Source organism: Eutrigla gurnardus (assembly GCF_963514095.1).
Source record: "Eutrigla gurnardus genome assembly, chromosome: 8".
Classification (NCBI taxonomy): domain Eukaryota; kingdom Metazoa; phylum Chordata; class Actinopteri; order Perciformes; family Triglidae; genus Eutrigla; species Eutrigla gurnardus.
The window spans coordinates 6,941,976-6,962,818 of record NC_139922.1 but is presented as its reverse complement, the minus strand read 5'-3'; the positions used below and the strand labels follow the sequence as shown (position 1 = coordinate 6,962,818).

The window sequence follows — 20,843 nt, the reverse complement described above, 5'->3', positions numbered from 1 at the left end:
TAGTATCTGAGAGCACAGAGAGGATGCAAGAGGAGGATAGAAGGACCACAATTATACTAAATAAAAATATTTAATCTGCCCCCTTTTATTTAATTGAATAAGACACTAACAATTAGGGAGAAATTAGAGGAAAATTTGATTGTACCTCAGTGAATCTCACATGTTATATTGTGGGATTTTCTCTTTTTCAAAGGGCTGATGAGTCATACCTTTTAAACTCTTCGTGTTTAATGTGAGTTCAACTCTAAGAGGCGTTGATTAAAGGTTGTACCTCAACATGGACGACATCATCCTCTCCTCCTTCTCTTTTCTCCTTCTTTTTGCATATTTCTCTCATGTCATTCAGTGATCAGTATACTTTAAACAGAGCTTCTAGTTTTGTTAAAAAAAAAAAAAATCACACATTTTTCAATTGTACATCTAAACTGCCATAATTGAAATAATTGACATTTTTAACATTTAAAAGAAATCGGAAACCGGCGTGTCGGTTCTGAAATTGCACGCGAATATAAACCAGGGAGTTTGGATGGAGGTTTTGTGTAATTGAAAGGCTTTCACATGTCCTCCACTCTGTAGCCCGGCAACGCTCGTCCTCCAGTGCGTGATACAGATCTGATGGTCTGACCGTCGCTGTGGGCCACCAACTCAAACAATTCAAACATCAGTGAATGCTATTGATTATCAACTGCATTGCAAAAAAACACACCACACCTCTTTCACTGCTCTCGGCTGACTTCAGCAGTGCACATTGGGGAAGGGGGGGCCCTCTTGGCAACCATGCATACACCGACAGCTTCCCCCTTCAAATCACAGATGACTGTTGCTTCGCTCAGTGTGCAAAAAAACAAAAACAAGAAACAAATCACGGTGACGATCGATCGGAGTAGAAACCACAGAAGAAGCACAGTACACAGAGCAATGCCTCGGGAGTATATAAGTCACATTTGTCTTTTGCTTCATTTACCAACCTCTTCTGTACTAAAGGTGTTAATGCTTGAACCAAAACCTGTGAGCATCTCCAATCAGACAGGCTTCTTTGTTAGCAACTGTACCAAGAGACACAACTAAGTAGTCATTAACAAAAACTAGTCTGTAAAGAAATAGTTCCATAGTTTGCTTTTTAGCAGAGAGAAGAAGAATATCACTCTCATGTCTGGATGGTAAATATGAAGTTACCATAAAGACTGGAAACAGGGAAACAGCGAGCCTGGCTCTGTCCAAATGTACCAACATCTGCACTACCAGCACGTTTAAAGTTCACTGATTTACAACTTTTTATCTCACTTGTTTAATTCATTAAAAAAATGAAGTGCAATGATGAGATGTTGTAGTTTAATGAGAGGTCATGAACATCTCTTGCCTGACAACCTCATAGTGATTCCTGGAAATCCCCAATAATAGTCCTGCAAATAAATGTTAAACAAATGACATATAACGATTCCACTCGTTATGCTAAGCTAAGCTAACCAACAGCTGTCTCGAGCTTCAAACAGAGACATGAGAGAGTGATATCAATCTCTCATCTTACTCTTGGCAAATGCACACACTATTCCTTTAACAAAGAGGCTGTGGCTGGACTGTGAGCAGGACAGCAGGTACATTATCATCGACGTATCATTTTGGAGTGGAGGTGCAGGACTCCACTAACACACCCCTCCCTGTTCCCCTCAAAGGGTGAAAATACGGGAAGAAATCGAAGGAAACAAGGTTGAAAGAATTCACAGTTAGAAAGTCACAAAACACAACATGAATCAAGCCCTATGAAGAAAAAAACAAAGAAACCAACCAACCAGTCTGATAGACGCCTGACGGGCGAGTGGATGAAGGTTCAAGTCTTTTCACCAAGTTCTCCTGTGAGTCTTTGTGTTGTTTTTGCTTTGTTGTCGTCAAAGTCAGGAGGTTGGTCGGTCGGGTTTTCACAGGGCACTGTGGCTCGCTAACGCCCAGCTTTGTTGAGGTTTTAGGTCTATGGCAGAAGGTCCAGTTTTTGTATAGCAGCAGCAACATGAAAGTTCATCTTTATCATAACAAAAACAATAATAACAACAACAACAACGGCCATCTCAGAGTTTAACAGACGAACACAATTAGACAGAGCAGTCCTCCTCTTCCTTTGAAACCTGGGCTGGACCAGGGAGGTGAGGAGGAAATGTTTAGGTCCACGAAGAAGAGGTGAAGAGTAGGTCCAATGGAGAGAAGAAGAAGAAGGAGAAGGAGAAGGAGAAGGAGAAGAAGAAGAAGAAGAAGAAGAAGAAGAGGGGTATTAAACAAAATAATGCTGAGGTTTTGTTGGCGTAACATCTACATTTGTTAAAAAAAAAAGTAGAAGCGGGAGGTAAAATTGCCACCAATGATCAACATTTAGCCTCCCTAACATTTACGAAAACCTCTCCCCACACACACACACACACACACACACACACACACACACACACACACACACACACACACACACACACACACACACACACACACACACACACACACACACACACACAGCCTGCCCTCCCCTTTAAGGAGAAATTCACCTCCCGGAGAAACACACTCCTGTTAACTGTGATTCTTCTCATTCTTCTAATCATTTTTAAGATGAACTGATTATATACAGCAGCACAGGGAAAAAAAGTTGAAAGATTTCAGTGTTTGAAAAGTTTACAATATCATCTCTTGAAATGCTTCATCGTTTTCCACATCCACATTTGATTCTCCCCCCAAAATACAGAAACCCTGAAGACGTCAGGTGGTAAAGTAGAAGTAAACGGTCTTCTGGTGGGAATGTTACCAGTAACAGAAAATGGAATTGGCAGGTCTGATCTGAGGTATTTCCTGGTGGTCAACATGGCGTCTTGGATGCATAAGTAGCAAGTTGCTCCCTGGGTAAAAGGGGTGAGGAGGACGGGGGTTCAGGGTGAGGTTTCAGGTGAGGGAAAAGTGCTATAGGACACAGAGAGCTTATATACAAGCGAGCACACAAAAAAAATCTCTCTTTTTTTCTTATATCAAAACAACCACTTTTTTTCTTTTCCAGTGTCCATTCTGTCGCCACTCTGGACTCAGAAGTCCTTTCCGTATTTAGTGCTATCTGTTAAGATAAGTCAAACCGCTTTTCTTTCTTTCCTTCATGTGGGAAGAATTAAAAATAAAATAACAACAATAATCAAACCAAAAACGCTCACTGGACTGGATGAAAAAAAAAGAACAAAATAAAGTTCCAATAAAATCAAAAACACTTGTCATTAAACAAACAAAAGCTTCAGTAGTAATAATTCAGGGAGTCATTGTTAATTATCTTTTAAATTGTTATGATCAGAAGACGGTGTTGGCCAAACTCAAACATTTCACGTCTCCGCCAACGATGAGGACTTTTCGTTTATTTGAAACCACAGCAGGAGAATCAACAGCCTCTTAGTCTTCATCCACTCCTCTTCCTCCCCTCTTCCTCTCCTCCACACTCCTTCACTCAGAGTGTAGTGCTGATTGTGAGGTGCTTCCAGAGAGGAGAGGAAGAGATTCCTTCATAGTCCGAATGCTCCTTTTCTCTCCTCCTCAGGCAGAATCAATGGACTGAGGTTGTGGGGGATTGTTTTAAGGATGGTGGGGTGGGTGTGGTCTCACTCCCAGTTTCCCCAGTTTCCCACTTTTTCCTCTAAAAATTAAGAGTGGTCACAGTTTCCAAAGGAGGGAGGTTCAGATGTTCAGTGTCGCTAAAGAGACACGGGGATGCAGACGTACACAAAACAAACATAATAGGAAGTGTGTGTGTGTGTGTGTGTGCGTGTGGTTATGTGTGTGTGTGTGTTCTCCCACGTTCCCTTGAATCAGTTCTGCTGCAGGATGAGGTTCTCCAATTCGTCTGCGGAGCGCAGCAGGAAGGCGGCCGACTCCCGGTAGCCGGCAATCAGCTGACGCACGGCTGTGATCTCTGGTTGGCTGAGCTGGGTCGATGCCCCACCCCCTCCTCCGCCCCCACTGCCCCGCCCACCCAGGCTGTTGTTGGTGGAGGCAGAGGAAGAGGAGTTACTGATGTTGGCAGAGGAGAGAGATTTCATGCTGAGGTCTGTGGGGCCTGAAGGTGGATGTAGAGTAGGGAGAAGGGGGGGAGACAGAGGGAGGGATGGGAGGTAAAGAAGAGAATGATCAGTCAGTTATAAATATCAGGAGACCAAGTACCAATAAAACGTGTCCAGCTCTCCGCTAACCGGAGCAAAGCACCTTGTGAGCTTCATCAAGCAGCTCAGATTTTTGCTAAACAGCAGGCTAAGCTTTTACTGGATTGATAGTTGTACATTAAGGGGAACATTTTCCACCCTCTATGTGGATCTCCAATTAGTGTTGACGGTAAATGTAGTCGACTGAAGCGATCGATTCCTGTGTGTGCTGTATTGGCCTGAGTCTGTTCTTCCTGCATTCAGCAGGAACCCCTTTAAAACAAGGGTAGGTTGTTTTCTCCTCACCACATGTACAGGGCCATATGAACATGCTTCATACAGTAAAGGTGACATCAAGGCAGAAGACTAACAACACTATCTCTCCATCTCTGATTGTAGAAAGCCCTCTCTCTGTAATGACCTCTGACCAGCCGAGGGGAGATGCAAGTGTAGCTTCCTCTCAGACCCCTTGAATTACAATACGCTGAAAGGTTATTATAAGTGATGCCAAAAATAAATCATCTAAACCAGCTTTAAATGAGGCTGATGTGCATCAGCATCATGTCTGCGTTTTCCCCTCCTTGCTCCTCCATCGCCTCCATCCCCAAATGACCCACTCATACCGTGTCTTTCCTCACTCTCACATCTCCCTCCTGCCCACCCTTTTCATTTTATTCTATCATTATATTAATTAACAGTGATTTCTTGTCCATCTCGTCTGCCTCCATAAAGATCCCTCTTCCTCTGTCACCCGCTGCCATCCTCACCGTTGCTCTGAGCAGCAGCAGCGGTCGTCAGGGAAACGGGGTGTTGCATGGCAGCACCCAGGCCCGGGTATCCACGGTAACCATAGCTAAGGCCGGCTCCGTTGATGTAGAGCTGGGTGTCCTGGGAGGAGAAGGCTGATGCGGCCAAGGAGTAGGCTGAATGAGCGAGGGACGCTGGCTCCCTCAGACCCCCTCCACCGATGGACGGCTTATCCAGAGAGATCTGCTCATCCTGCAGGAGGGAACAGGAAAGAAGGGGCCCGTCATTGGAAAATACTCTACAGCAAGCTGGGTCGATACAAATGCAACTGGTATTACAAAACGTTGACACCCCCCCCCCCCACACACACACTTTTCTGAAGGAAACCTTCAGCTTAAGAATTACAATATTGCAAACACAAGATTAGCATATTTGAAATTGTCCACCAGCTTTTCACTACTTTTAACACTTGCCGTTAACAGAATCTATGTAATTCAGCACAGTTAGCTGTGTAAAAATAACACCCTCCTTCTCTTTTGTGGCCTAAATGAATACAGATATGATTTCAAAGCTGACCCGCTGGCCCATGTCCTAAACACACCTTCCTATCAAAGAAAGGTGGAGTATGGGCTGAGGAGGAATCCATTCTTTTCTGGAGCAGATCCAACCAACGGGGATATAAAATGATTCGTTGCCCATGGAATCGGCCTTGGTGGGTGTCTGCTCTCTACAAATGCCCTTTTAGTTAATAATCACTGTACTGTTGAGTGATTATGATTTTAAAAAATAATATTTTTTTAGAACGGCAGTTAAGCCTCACATTTGAGCTGTACATATAATAAAAAGGTGTTTATATGTGGTATAATAACTTAATGAGTAACTCAGTCACATAGTGTTTGGCGGTTAGTAACAGATGTCGTCTCTGTTACATGTTACCTTTGCCACTGAGCTTCAAACCCACAACAATTTAACCAGATTCTAACTAGAATGCTTTGCCTTCACCCACTGATGGATAACTCTGTTTGTTTAACTACGACTACCAGGTCTGCAGGCAGGGAACCACACATGCATTTCTCTCAGTGTTACACTGAATAAACCACTCTGCACTGAACCGGCCAGACACACACACACACACAGACATACACACACACACAGACACACACACACACACACGTACCTGATAGGTGTCGAGGCGCATCCTCTTTGCGGCGTTGCGTGATTCGCTCTCGCAGGCAGCAGCCAGGATGTTCTCGGCCATGGCTGAGGTGAGGTGAGGTGGAGTAGGACGGGTCTGCAGACGACACAATGATATCATGGAACTCAAATTATTGAGGGAATCAGAGCGACAGGCGATTATGACATCTTTCTGTAATCATACATCTCACACAAACATCTCAGTGGATACTGACTGTGCTTCGTCTGCTTTACTTCTAAAATTATTGTATCAGACTGGAATGAGTGTGATTATTTAATTAACAGTGTAAGGCACATAAAAAATAACCACAGTTTGTATACTGGAGAAAAATACATGTTAAGAAACTGTTAAGAAACATCCATCTTTAGACAGTTCCATTTAGAAACAGCTAAGAGGGCGTCCAGTTTAATCTTAACAGTAAAGCACCCTGTTTAATTTTCAACGTAGCTTATCTGTTAATGTTATTGTTTTATTTGATTATTATTGGATTTTATTTCATTGCAGTCGTGAACCACTTTTGTTTTCAACCGTGTAAAGCACTTTGCAACTTTGTTGTTTGTCATTCATAGTGCTTATTATTATCTTTGCTTTTTGCTACAGAAAGTGCTCTGCCTTCTGAAGTGATAATGGAGTTACTACTCAGAGAGCTAATGAGCTTCATGCTGTTTTCTATTTTTAACTCTTATGTGCATATTGTATCGACATTTCTTCCACTTAGTACTGGTTTAGCTTAGGTTTCCAATGTATAAAAGTGATATTATCCCAGAAGGCTGATGCACATTGTATTTGAAAGCACATTGTGCCATACCTGCAACCTCACTGATGACTACAGTACTGTGTATTCACCACTGGATGGCAGCAGAGACATTTCAATGACTCATCTACAGTCAGTATGAAGCATCCTGTTGCATCCCTCCGCACAATATTACTGTCGGTCACTAATATTTCCATTATACACCTGTTTCACATGTGTAGAGATACATGCAGCCACTCTGCCTCAGCTTTGTATTAGAGCTACAAGCTACAGTTGAATGCTCACGCTCAATTAACAAAGTCCATTTATTAAATAATGTATGATGTCGATTTCCGGTCAGGTCTGGTCCGGTGCACGAGCTCACAATGCAACGTGAGAGAGAGAGCATGGTATTACTTAGTGGTGGAACGTAACTAAGTACTTTGACTCAAGTACTGTACTACAATTTTGATGCTACTTTCTACTCCACTTCATTATAGGGGTAAATGCTGGACTATTTGCTTCAGTATATTTATTTATAATGAGTATATGAAATACAAATCAATCCTACTAAGAGTGGTGAGTGAATGTTTAGGGTGTCTCCCTCCCCACCAGCCACCTCCTCCGTCTCCTCATTTTGCTTTTAAAAATAATCAGCTATGGGCCGCTTCATTTTTTTATGCTTAATTATGGGAGTTATTGTCTCTTCAAAAAAAAAAAAACTGGTGGTCAAGATTGTTGGCTGAATCGCAGACCCACACTACCACAACCAGCTATATTTCTTTATATTTATGTATTCAGTCCCATTTATTTCCTTTGATTTTATTTGTCTGACATAAATTGTTCACCCTTAAATCCTTCTGAGGTTTCTCCAACTCTTTAGTGCTGCATATGACTCATACTGGATGAAGCATAAAATCATGTTGCAACAAGCAGAATAATTGACAATGTGAACAAAATGTAAACGTGGACAAATGAAAAAAATTAGCAGTCATAATACCTCCATGCCGCTCTTCTTCATGCGTCGGCAGGATTTGAGGTAGGTGCGGATGCGCTTGCGGGCGCGTTCCTGGAATTCTGGGAACTGTCTGCTGCAGGACTCGATGATGGCCTGAATCTTCTCCTTGGGCTGTTTGGAGATGGGAACCATCCGATCCAAGTTCTCGTCCACAAACAGACGCACAAACATCTGCAGGAGGAAAACACAGCTATAAGACATGCTGTTCATCTGAAGGTGGACCTTCTTTGAGTTGTCTTCTTAAAGTATGTGTATATGCAGTGGTAGAATGTAACTACGTTTCCTCTAAGCTAGTAGTATACAAAGTAATTAAAAGGAGCGCCGCGTTTATTAACTCGTAAATGCATCAATAATTATCCATAAACATGTATTATTCTGCATGATGAGAACTTCTACTTTTTTGATGCAAATACGTTCAATGCAAAACTTTGACAGGGAATTGCTACAATGTGGTACTACTTTTATTTAAGAGTACTTCTTCCACCACTGTGTCTGTTTATTTGTGTTAAGCTGCATTTTCTTGGCCACTTAAATACGGAGGGAAGCTGAAAACCCACCGCTGGCAGATTAAAACCTTACAGAGTTGTTATGGATGTGTTAGCAACAGTCCGTAGAAACAATTCTTAACAACTTGTTCTTTTCTGTTTGCTGCCGGTTTGTTTGCTGAAAAACCAAAACAATGAGCTAAGAGACGTACGTGATGTCAGCATGTCACTGAGAGCGACCCTTTCCCCATTACAAGTAGTCATGTGATCTATTGTCACTATAAAAGATTGAGAAGTGGAGCTTTATTGATTGTCCTGTGTATTTTGAGCATCAGTGTGATCAATGACGCTGACAGCATTTTAAAGAAGGAACAGGAAGCTCTTCTATTTTTTCTTCATGAATAGACGCCTTATTGATCCCAGTGAAGACATCATGTGAATGAGACCCAACACACCATCTCTGACTTACATTGAAGGCCTTTAGTCTCTCAGGGTCCACTCCCTCTGCGTCGTTAATCTTGTCGTTGTCATCGTGGTCGTCGTGGTCGTCATCGTCATCGTCGGGGGCGACCTGACGCCCTGTGGTCAGGTCCTCGGCACCTAAGTCCATCTTTACGCTGTCGTAGCTGCCACCCGAACTATACTGGGGGGACTGAACACACACACACACACACACACACACACACACACACACACACACACACACACACACACACACACACACACACACACACACACACACACACACAGACGTGTTACATTCACCAGAATTAGCCATCAATTCAATCCATTAATCAAGTCTCTTTATCTTTATGTGTTTTTACCATTTATAGGAATAGGGAGTAATAAACATGATTCTCAATCTGGACTCTGTTAACAAAGTTAGCTTCCATAGTTCGAGGTAATCTTTACAGCTGTGTTAAAGTCATCTTAGTAGCTAATTGCATTGGTGGTAGCCATGGCAACATCATGGTAGCGGCCTGTCAATTAGCAGGTAGCCACGCCCTCAAGCAAACCCTGCTTTATCAACTGTTTTACTCTAAATGGGACCATCATTTACTTAATGAGCATCATGCTGTATCGGAGACTTGAAACTTGCAATGGAAACATAAATTCATGTTTACTGAGATAATAAATCAAGCGACTAAATAAGCTTCAGATAATTTGGTACAGCTCTTCTAATTTTCCACTCTTTGCAATAACAAAAACACCTTGCACTGTTGCCTCCTAACATTACGGGCTTGGATTGGATCCTGATTTCACAGTGGAGCTTTCCTGTTTGAAATTAAAGTTCTTCTTTTCCTGAGCTGGTTTCCTGTTAGTCTAGAACATGTTGGTGAGTTGAACTAGAGACTCAACGGTCTGTAGGAGTGAACGAGTCTGTCTGACTCCAGACCTCAGATACCATGATGTCAGATAACTCATTCTTTACTAAATCTCACACTGCTTGTGTGTGTTGATGTGTGTGCAGTATGTAGGTGGGTGTACGTTGCCACGTAGTCTCACCTTGCCCCCATAGTCCCTGCCGTCTCGGTCCAATCGCAGCTCGTTGGTGTGTGTGTGGGACAGGGAGTGTGTGTTGGGAGTTTGTGCATTGTGTGTGGGAGGGTTGTGTTGCAGAGGCAGAGCTGGGTGTGGAGCCAGCGGAGGTTTGGCAGCCAGCGGGTACTTCCTGCGGAGTTCCTCAGGCGCGTTAGGATGCAGAGCGCCGAGCAGCGCGGCGGCCGCCGCCGACACAGTGACGGGCAGGTGTGAGGTGGACAGGGGCAGGCGCTGAGGGGGAGGGTCGCTCAGGTTCATTGGCTGTTGGTCCTCGGATGAGGAGGAGGAGGAAGTAGGCGTGCTGAAGTCCAGCGGGGCGGGGCCACCGTTTCCATTGACGACCTTGGTTTCCCTGATTATGGTGCCATCAGTTACAGCAGACGAGGGAGGGGTCAGGGCAGGCAGACCGTTTCCGCTGCAGCTCTCTGATGATGAATCCTCTGAAAGGAGACGGAGAGGTTCAATTTCAAAGACCTGCTAATTGTTTTTCTGTTGCTAAACTCTTGTCGCTTATTGTTTCTGGTGTTTCCAGTATTTAACAACGTTAGCTCCGTAAGTCAAGGTCAACTTTACAACTAAATGTTAAAGGAATCTTAGTAACTAATTGCAATGGTAGCGTGGTAGCATTACCATGGTAGCATCACCATGGTAGCATAACCGGGGTAGAGATGCCAGGTAAGCAACCTGTCAATCACAAGCTAGCCACGCCCTAAAGAATACCCTATATTATCGTCTGTTTTACTCTAATGACATGCTACATTGAAGAAGACTTGAAACTAAAGAGTGAGACCGTAAAGAGATCGACACCGATCGCCAATATGATCTCAGTCCAAAAGTTAATATTTATTGAAAAAAGATAAATGTAATAATTTCTAAAAATTCTCGACATGTTTTAAAAGAAATGTAAAACAAACTTTGCTTGCTAATAAAATAGTATTCCCAGTCTTTTCCTCCCTGCTTGCCATACGTATAAATACACCTGAGGAAGCTTGTGATTATGCTCCCTCAGACCAGCTTTAGGTCATAATAATGTTACGTGAATAAAAGAAGAAGACCCAACATAACCAAGATTAATCAATAAATTACTAGGCAATTAGCATAAGCATACGTGCATTATGTACAACATCATGGCACTATTACCATTATAATCAGTCCTATTTTCTCCATGTTGTTCATTGAACTCTGTTTACAGCAACAACAACTTCAACACAGCAAATACAGACTCGTTTCAAAGAGCTCTAATTCTGCCTGAATTAATCATTAACATTACAGATGTCATATGATTGCTGTTATGTGTGTGTTTACTGAATGGACACATACACATACATACTGTTTGGTACTATGTATTAATACTATAATTCCATGACTATTGTGAATGCCCAGAAGATGGCAGCCTTCCTTCACGAAGCAGCCACATACTGTCTGTGTATGAGATTCTTAAAAACGGTCTCTGCTTCTGTTCTGCTCTTTGACGGTAAAAAAACAACAACAACAAAAAAACATTTCCCCGTGCTTTACAGTTGGATTTCATTATGCTGCATTATGTGTATAAGGGGAAACGACATCTATCTGACCTGGTTTCAGCTTCACAGTGATAGAATGTGTTGCACTTTAATTGACATTCCTTAAGTGGTCATGCTAGTTATTGAGAAATGAACTTCGCAGAAAAATAAGAAATCTATTCTTTCCAGCTCCATCTGTCTCACAGCTGGAATGACATTTGGGGACAGGTACTGTATTCCTGTAGCCAGCGGGACTGTAACAGCTATGACTCTGACAAGAGGAAATCATCTCCAAACTTTCTGCTGGTGGGAGGAAAATTAATCATAAATAAATAATGAGTCCTCAAATGATCAAAGTACTTCAAGGACAAGGGCTATGTATGTTTCTACACCTACACCAACCAAAAATGAAAACGAGGGTGTATAAGAAAACACCAAAGCACTAGCTGGTGTTTTTGCTGTTATGAGTGAAATGCTGTGAGACTGTATGCAGCTGCTGTGGAAGCTATAGTTACAGGTCGAGTGGAGCAGGGCCTTTTTTATTTGATTACACTCATCCAGGCTGCAGCCTGACCAGACAATAACCCAGTCAACACCCTGCATTATGACAGACGCCCCTCCCCCACCTCAACACACCACCACCACCTCATCATCATCATCATTACTACCAAGCTCATCTCCCTCCCACTTTATCCAAATCTTGGTAACATTTCTTCCCCCGTCATTGTTATTAATGCTACCTTTTTTTTTTTTTTTACAGTGGACACAGTGTGTGAGTATAAATTTACATTTAAAGCTACAACAACATTGAAAGTTTGCCATTAGCTCCATCTCTCCTACACATTTTGTTAGAGTTGTTTAGAGTTTGACTGAACAACGTTGTCATCAGGATCTTAGAAAAGGGGCCCCAAGCAGACACTGCTTCATACGACTGTAGTAGTGGACCAGCTTCCGTATAAACTCAATCGACTTAAGGGAATTTGTTGACTCACTGAGGTTTTACAGTAACATCTTAAAGTAGCAGTGAAGTAGTAACGAGTGTACAGAGCCAAAAGTAAATGAGTAAAATGTAACAACTGTTAACAACACCCACTCTTCACAGCGTAGAAAAATACTCTGATGTACTCTCATGAAACACGAAAGAAAAGGGTATTAAATCCCTCAGTATTTATTGTTGAAGCAGGTTCAACACATGTTTCTCTCCATCTCTGTCTGTATTTCTTTTCAGACAGACATGCTACTAAATAAGTGCTAATGGAATAAATAGTGCGTGCCAAGCAAACTGGCAGGCAGGATGGATGCCTGTCTGTTTTATGGTCACTTCTGGTCCATAGACCTAAACACATACAGCACACACAATGAAGCGGTCCTTCCTTCACAAAGACACAGGGAGGAAGGAATATAGTTGATATGCTGATATTCCCAGCATCAGAAACATACGATCAGATAGAAAAGGACGAATGGCGAGATTTTTGACTGATGAACATAGAGCTGAAGGAGACAGAGCGGAAATATTAAATGAATGAGTTGAAATGGAATCAAGAGTGGCTCCAATTGAGGATAATTAGAGGATGGATAGGGAAGGAAGAGGCAAAAGAGGAACAGGAGGTCATTGGAATGAGTCAACAACACAAAAAAAATGCAAGAGACATAGAGGAAGAGAGAGGGGGCTGAGGATGGTACAGACTCTGTCATTCGTTGGGTGGGGGAGGGAGGGATGGATGGAGGGGTGGAGCCCAAATTGCTGCATGGAGAGAGGGAGAGATGGGTAGAGAGGCACCGGGGCAAAGAGAGAGAGAGGGTGCTACACTGTGGAGGGAGACACAGCCAGGCAGAAGGAAAGAGGTCAGGAGGGGGGTGGGAGGAGGAGGCGGAGGAGAGGCGAGGGAGAGGGTCATGGCTAGGGGGTGGGGGCAGCAGGAGGAGAGAGAACAGAGGATGAGGGAGGCTTGAAATGAGGGATGCAGGGGGAAGGGTGGAAAGAGACTGAGGCACATGGGAGACATTTTAAGAAGAGTATATCTCACATTGTCATATTTCTTTGGATACGTATAAAGTACTATTTTGTCTGGTATAGCGTATAAACATTGGTGTTGTATTGTACAGACCATCTTTGTCTTAATTCTTAAATATTAATTACACCCACATGGCCTGATATGGCTATACTGTACTTAACTGTGGTGCTACTAATAAAGCATGAATAGTGTGGAGACCGGATAAAAAGGGAAACGAGAGGGAAGCCATGGGACTCGGAGGTAGAAAAGCATGGCAGAGTATCTATGAGGGTGTAAGGAGTATTCATGCGTAGAGGGGAAAGGCCAACGTAATTCCTGCTGCCTTGACACAAATCCCCCCTCAGCAGGAAGACCGCCGTCACCGTCTCTGCATCCCTCCATGACTATACAGTGAGGGGTCCCTGCTCTCCTCAGCCTCTCTCACTGTCTGGTCTTTCTATTTGTTCCTGCCTCTGTCCACGCCTGCTACACAGGGCGGAGCCCCTCTCTCTTTTTCATATTTCCTCTCTCAGACGCAGACAAAATGCATCCTTCCTTATCCTCTCCCTCTATTCCTCAGGGTATCGTGCTCTGCCTCTCTTTCCGTCTGCTCTCACCTATTCTGCCGGTATCACAATACATGATATCAGCGACACAACCATCTGATCTGACAGAAGTGAGGTGTCGAGAACAGAAAAGCACAACTATTTGTAGTTTTATCCTGTGCAGCGTGTTCTAGTGGAAGACTACTAAATCCTGTACCTGCATGTTCACTTACTTTGGGTCTCGGTCTAAAAACGTGAGAAACAACATCTGGTCATCCATTTTCTAAAATCTGATCAAAATAGTCTTCTTTCCTGTATTTATGACTTCAGAACTTCACTTTCTAAGTTTGCATCGTTACCCCATGTTCTAAATGAGACAAATTCTTCCAGTTGACTTGTGATTTACATAACTTGCTAACACACAATGTTGTGTTTAGAGTGCATGGAGAAATTAAAACTCACCTGCAAGAAAACATGAATGCATTTCGTCCAACAACAGGAACAAAGAAAAATAATACCAAAAATAACCAAAAATGTTGTTTTCACGTCATGAACACGTTGGAGAAAACAATCTAAAGGAGATTTAGGAAAGGGATCAGCTTCTCTGTATGAGCAACTGTGTAAAGCACAAGTTCCTGCCGAAGTCACAGCATTCATTTGTAGTTTTTTCTAAGCTTTTATCAATGGTTTGAAGACGTGATGTAATGGCATGAATTCAAGGCACCGTGATCTTCTAAATCTGACATAGTGACATGAAATCTCCTCAAATCCACATCTTTTATCTGATCTTGGAGACAAAAGTTTAATATCTTTCTCCTTCTTTCCGCTTTTATCACCTCCTCTTCCTTCTCCCTCTCCTCATTTGCCACAAAGAAATGAGCCCTCCTTCCTCTCGGCTGCATTAGGTCAATCCGGTCAGGATCATCCTTTGTGCAAACAGTAAACTAGTGTTTTTACATGACCTTTACTAAATGCAGCAGACATATAGTACAGCTAATTGCGTAGCTGTGATTGGTCAAGATTAATTGCTTGAAAAAGACTGTGGAACAGCACATTAAACATGATCGCTCACTTAAATCAGTTTCTCCACATCAGAGTCATGGTACCAGAGTTTGAGACATGACGCAAATAAAACAGATTTGTCCAGTGTCACAGACAAGTACTGCACAATACACTAATTCATGCATATGACTGCAGTATGTACTGAGTCACACATTACACGATGCTCACATATAGACTTTAACTAATGTGTTAACATGCACACCGGTACTGGGAATGCTGGGAGTAATCAGCTTTTACATGCTCTGAAGTGACGAGGTGCCTTCCATAATAATGTTTACTCCGGATCATTTAACAGCTTAAATGTTCAAAACTTTGTGCTTCCCAGAACTTCATTCGTTATTTATGACTATCTATACTTTCTTTGTGTGTTCTGCATTACATTTCTCACTGTAACTTGAGTTAATGGTTAATTAAATTAGCAATATTCGAAATAAATGATGCATGAGTTTAGCTTTGTAAGCTAGCTTAATAGCCAGTTAGCTACTAGCTTGCTACCGACAATAAGCTAGACAGCTATGGTGGGTAGAATTAATTCAAGGTTGCAACTCTAATCTACATAATAATGTATTTTGTTGAGTTGGGGGTTCTTTGTCTATGAAATACCAGAAAATCACAAAAAGGTCCAGATATGTTCTCAATGTTTAGCTTCGTCTGACCAACACATCCAATATTCACTGTGATGTAAACCAGAGAAAGCTGCAGATCCTCACATTTGAGAAGCTGGATCCTGGTAAGATGTGACTTGATTCCCCAAAATATTTGCTAATTATGAACATAATTGTTTTAGTTCTAGATATGTGATTGGATGATTTAAAAAAGACTGCTGTTTGCTTAATAAGCTGCTTTCATGTTCTCGTATCTCTTAATAGAGCCACAGCTCTGTTCCAAGCTGCTTATTTAGCAACTTGTCTACAGGCAGATGAAGATTTCCTTTTTTGCTATATGAAAACAAGCAGTGGAAACTGGCTACTAGTGACTCAATCTGGTCATCAACTCCATTCTCGCATCTCAAGTTGCTAATCAGGAAGATAACGAGGAGGAAGTCTTGGTCCAGATCCGCTGACTACACCAGAACCACAAGTACCCCTGAGGCCCTTCGGACCGAAAACCAATGGGAGATCGGCGATTTATTGGTGAAGCGACGATTTAGTGAAACACTTATGGATCAACAATGGGAAAGTGCAGATTTGTGCAGTTTTTTGGACTTGTTGACACATTTTATGTTGTGACTGAGTCTCCATCAAGTGATAACAGCTGCTGTCCTCCATCCACTAAGGAGCGAGCTACAAACTTTTCAGAGCAGCCTTTCAGCCTTTAGAGTTTTTGATGATACTTGGTGGAGTGTTCCTTTCAGTGTGAAGCTTTTACCTTCCTCTCTTCCTTGACTCAGCACTTGATAACAAGGTTCATTTCTCAAGGACACTGAAGCGGGGCTGAAGTGGGACCTTTCACTCTCTACCCACATGACCAGCTGTCCTTCTTCACCTCTGCCATCTTTCCTTCCCCTTCTCTTCCCCTGTTTTTCCTGTATTTCTTTTCAATCACATCTACCTCCATCCTTCTCCTCCTCTGCGTCACACTGCTCCCACCACTCCCTCATGTCCAGTCTCTGCGTCGGCGGTGACTGTGATGCATGGCCGTGTTGAATGTTTCCCTGCAGCCTGAGGGGCACCAGGTGTGTTTAAGAGGTCAAATGTCTTCTTGAGTCAAGGACACACACACACACACACACACACACACACACACACACACACACACACACACACAGCTAGAAGACTGCGTTTCCCCAAAGAGAAGCAGGACAAGTGGACCGAGACATTGACAGTCAATCATTGTTCAACCCACAATCCACCAGGAGGAGGAGGATGCTGCATCAGCTAACCTGGCAACACACATCTCCATCAATGTCTGTGTCTAAGTTGTTAAATGTCCAGTAGGAGTGTGTGTCTCGGCATATTGTGTGTTCCTCTGTTCTCGGTGTTTGAACCGTCGCATTTAGCTGTTAGCTTGAAGCGGCATAGGGGTGCAAACGTGCATTTCCAACAATGTAAATCAAGCTCGTGTTTTTTTCACTTCACTCTTGCTTTGTCAGCCACAAGAAGAGTGAAAACACACACCGAGGTTGAAAAGGTACACAAAAATCATCAGCCAGCTGGCATTGAGTTAGTTATGTGAGGACGAATACGAATGTACCGACCGTGATTGTTCAATGTGCTAAACTGCGGCCACTTTGCTACACAGTCAGTCAGCGTTATCTCTAATGTGAATTCCCAGTAATAATTGTTGTTCAAGAGTCTGGAAGTAGCACATATCATGTGACAAGGTTAAGCTACTTTGCAGTTAATCATGCTATTTTCCAACAATTTGTCGTCTGGGTTACTCTTCTTCAAGTGGTATTGTCCGATTTCAGTCACATGCAACAGTGGACAGCCAACGGCAAACCAGACCAGACTGAGGCGGCATCCCATGACAATTATGAGGGGCCGCTAGGAAGTTATGACTCAAAAAAGAGGTGTCAGACATTTAAAAAAAAGGATATGCAGTTGGTCTGTGTATCAGCATTTTCATTCACTTCAGTGAAGAAAATTTTATGAATTTGGTATTTGTGGGATAATTCTTTAAAAAACTTAAATGCAAAAAAGCATCACCTCAGGGAGAAGAAAACACTTTGATTGTTATATAAAAAAAGAGAAGAGAAATGTACAATAGGTTACTGGAAACAATATGAAAACTCATCTCTGATGCAATATTCACAGGAAATAATCTGCTGAAAATGCACATACATAACCCTCTAAACCAACTCCGTGAGTAGTTAGAATTAGTCCATTAGGGTCCATTTCAGGGGCCCATGAAACACCCAATATGCATTGATGATAATGTGAAGCCCTTTGGAGCAAAGTGTCCTCTCCAAATGGCAAATGTTAAGCCAACTTGCAGTCATTTCTAATCAGACAGATATGCTTGTGAACTTGAGAGCAACGGCCCTTTAATTAAATAAAAACAAGACGTATATCACCGCAGCTCTGAACGGGAGCAAAGGAGCACGTTTTCAATCGATGTGATTTAATATCGTCCCAAGATATTTTACATTTCAGCTGTACACAGGGAAGAAAGCAACAAATCAATGTCTCTATTGTAGTGAATGGGGGTGGGGGCTTGTGCATTGATTTAAATAGATTAAAAAGCTTGCCATTAATTAAGCAGATTGTTTCTTTAATGCGGTGGCCATGTAAACAGTAGCCCAGTATTTTCCACCTGCTGAGGAAGGTGTCCTTTCCATTCATGTCATTTCTCTATCCTAAGTCTTTCACTTCGGTTTATTTCTTCTTCTTCCCACCATAAGCTTCCTTTGTCTACAACCTAAAGCCAACCGAAGGAATCACAAGAAGAAAGACGTTTTCAATCAGCACAAGAAGGGTTTTCAATCTTATAGAATACGTCAAGGACACAGAGCCAACTGGACTCAATAGATGGCAGGTTGCCTCTTGCAAACATTTCATACGTTAGCATGTGCAGTTTGTTTATCATTGCAAGCGCAGAAAGCCGTCGCCTTCGACACACAATGTGACCATGTGTGCATGTGAATAGAAAGGTTTGTCTGGTTCTGCATCCGTCACACTGGCCACATTATGTGTCCCTGTCTTTTTTGCTCTGTGCCTATGTGGGTGTCTGTATGTGATCTGTGCGTCACGCAGTCACATGGTGGCATGGTATAGGACACGGCGATGACCCCAGGGAGAATAGACCACCCTGACCTTCGTCAGCAGCAGAGCATTGTACTGGACTTGTGTCCTGGATAAACCCCCAGTCTTTACAGTGAATTATGTATGGAATGTGTTTTCAAACTAATTTCTCTCTGAGAACATTACTGTACGAGAATAATCTGTTTGTGGTTGGATGCTTTTCACTGAGGCGTCAAACTAACTATTCACATTTCCTCACATGTGGTTTTAAATAGATGTTTTTCATTTTATTGTGTACTGAAAATGTCACACAGGGCCTCTACAGCCCGCCGTGAGCCACAATTAAGAGTTCATAATGTTTTTAATGCCACATTGAATTGAACCAGTAAATATTGGGTTATAAGACAGTACAAGATGATTTTATTTTGAATTTAATTATCATTTTAAATGCTATATGAACAGAAACAAGTGTCCACGTAGGTTTTAATGTGGCAGCCATGTTGAAAGGGTGTGTTGGTAACATACTTAATTCAAATAGAACTCTTTAAAACATCTTGGTTTGGCCTTCAAATGTTCCAACTCTGGTGTGGTCAAAATTAATTAATAAATGGTACTTCTGAAAAGCTTTCTAATATTCTAATATAAAGCTGGATATAGTTATTTTTAATTGCTTTGGGGGCCTTTTGTAAGTTATTTTGGTTCATAATACGTTAAAAAAGTAACGCATATTGTGTATATCTTAACATCATCAGAAATCTTATAGCTATCTGGGGCCCCGGGCCCAGGTTGCCTGCCATGGTGAAGTCTACCCCTTGGGTTTTGTGCTTGAGTGTATTTCAAGGGTGTTTGTGACCGTGAGCAGCCGAGTCAGTGACACAACTACATTATGTCAGGCTTCTGCAGGATTGGGATTAGGAAAAAACAAAAAACAAAAAAACAACTGTGGTGCTTTTTACATTTCTACAATTATCTGTCAGCTATTAAGAGCACTGAATCGATTTCAGTGTTATTAGCAGGCTGGGCGTTGCTGAGTAGACTGCAGAGGAAAAAAAGGAAGCGGAGAAGCAGGAAGGAGAGAAAGAGGAGAAAGACAAGTAAAACTAAGAGGATGAGTAGAGAAGGGTTGCAGGAGAGAAGAGGAACGGTGGAAACCTGACGAGGGATAAAAGGAAGTTAGAGAATAAATGCCAGAAAAAATATGAGATGAAGAGAATCTAAGAGGACAGGAAGTGGAGAGCGAGAAGAAAAAAAGAAAGAAACAACAGAGGAAGAGAAGGGGAGATGAAAATTGATTCAGAGAGAGAAAATGAGGACTGGAGGGTTACAGGGAAGTACAAAGGAGCAGGGCGGAGTAGAGCGGGATGGAGGGATGGATGGAGAGGGAGAGAGGGTGGAGGGTCTAATGGGTCTTCCCCTGTCGTTTTTCATTTGTGGCTTCACTACGCAGTTACAGCCAGAGGCTCACCCCCTCCCTCCCCCCCTACCCCCACACCTCAGAGGAGCTAACCTGAGCGAGAGTGGTAACAGATGCTAATTCCTTCACTCCCCCTCCTCCTCCTCCTCCCCCTCCTCCTCTTCCTTGGCCTCCTATCCCAAGGGATGGAGCGCCAAGGGGAGGTTGTGGGAGAGAAGGAGCGAAGGAGGGGAGGTGGTGGAGGGGAGAGAAACAAGCCGACGACTCCCCTGCGTGGGATTACAATGGATTATCCCGCTAAGATGCGGCACGAGCTGCTTGCTAGCTCTCAGTGCCTGCCTGCTTGCCGCACCGCACCGTATGGCCCTGCCCTGCCTAGCAACGTCATAGCAACGACCCTCCAAGTCCTACCCACCTCTCTTGGTGGTCACGGCGACCCCCTCACTGACAGGACCAGCTGGCACAAACACAAACACAAACACACAATCTGGATGATTGTCACTGTCCTTTTAGCTTTGTGAGTTTGTACTGAATCTAAAACCCATTACGTTTAGAACAATCAGGCGCTCAGATATCACTTTCAAAAGAATGGGGCGGACGGATGGAAAACCCAAAAACCGAAAGCCTCCACGTTGGTGACAGGGGAGGTCTGTTTGAGTCACAGATCCATTAGTTGAATTAAGACACCAAAACACTGTCCATCAGCCATGACCTGTGACCGTCCCATCAGACTCATAGTTCTGATTTGTTTGCCTGTCACATTTTACTTTAGCAC

General features: G+C 42.8%; 1 protein-coding gene and 1 long non-coding RNA gene across 3 annotated transcripts in view; both read right to left on the bottom strand.

The window, feature by feature from the left end:
* LOC311017717 overlaps window positions 1-1,237 on the bottom strand; it is a 77,955-nt gene extending 76,718 nt beyond the window's left edge. Inside the window, exon 1 of the long non-coding RNA XR_014597655.1 lies at window positions 1,228-1,237. This is a non-coding gene — a long non-coding RNA (uncharacterized lncRNA). The remainder of the gene's footprint in view (window positions 1-1,227) is intronic.
* Window positions 1,238-1,252: 15 nt separating this feature from the next.
* Window positions 1,253-20,843, bottom strand: part of LOC311017715 (nucleolar protein 4-like) — a 133,108-nt gene continuing 113,517 nt past the window's right edge. The window contains exons 6-11 of one of the 2 annotated variants that reach the window (XM_084016252.1): window positions 9,833-10,308; window positions 8,796-8,978; window positions 7,824-8,012; window positions 6,073-6,186; window positions 4,916-5,147; window positions 1,253-4,057 (exon numbers count right to left, since the gene is read on the bottom strand). In XM_084016252.1, coding sequence (XP_083872378.1) covers window positions 3,819-4,057; window positions 4,916-5,147; window positions 6,073-6,186; window positions 7,824-8,012; window positions 8,796-8,978; window positions 9,833-10,308 — 1,433 coding nt within the window. In that variant the 3' untranslated portion in view covers window positions 1,253-3,818. Of the gene's footprint in view, window positions 4,067-4,915; window positions 5,148-6,072; window positions 6,187-7,823; window positions 8,013-8,795; window positions 8,979-9,832; window positions 10,309-20,843 lie in introns of both variants that reach the window. The other variant, XM_084016251.1, reaches the window with a different exon arrangement.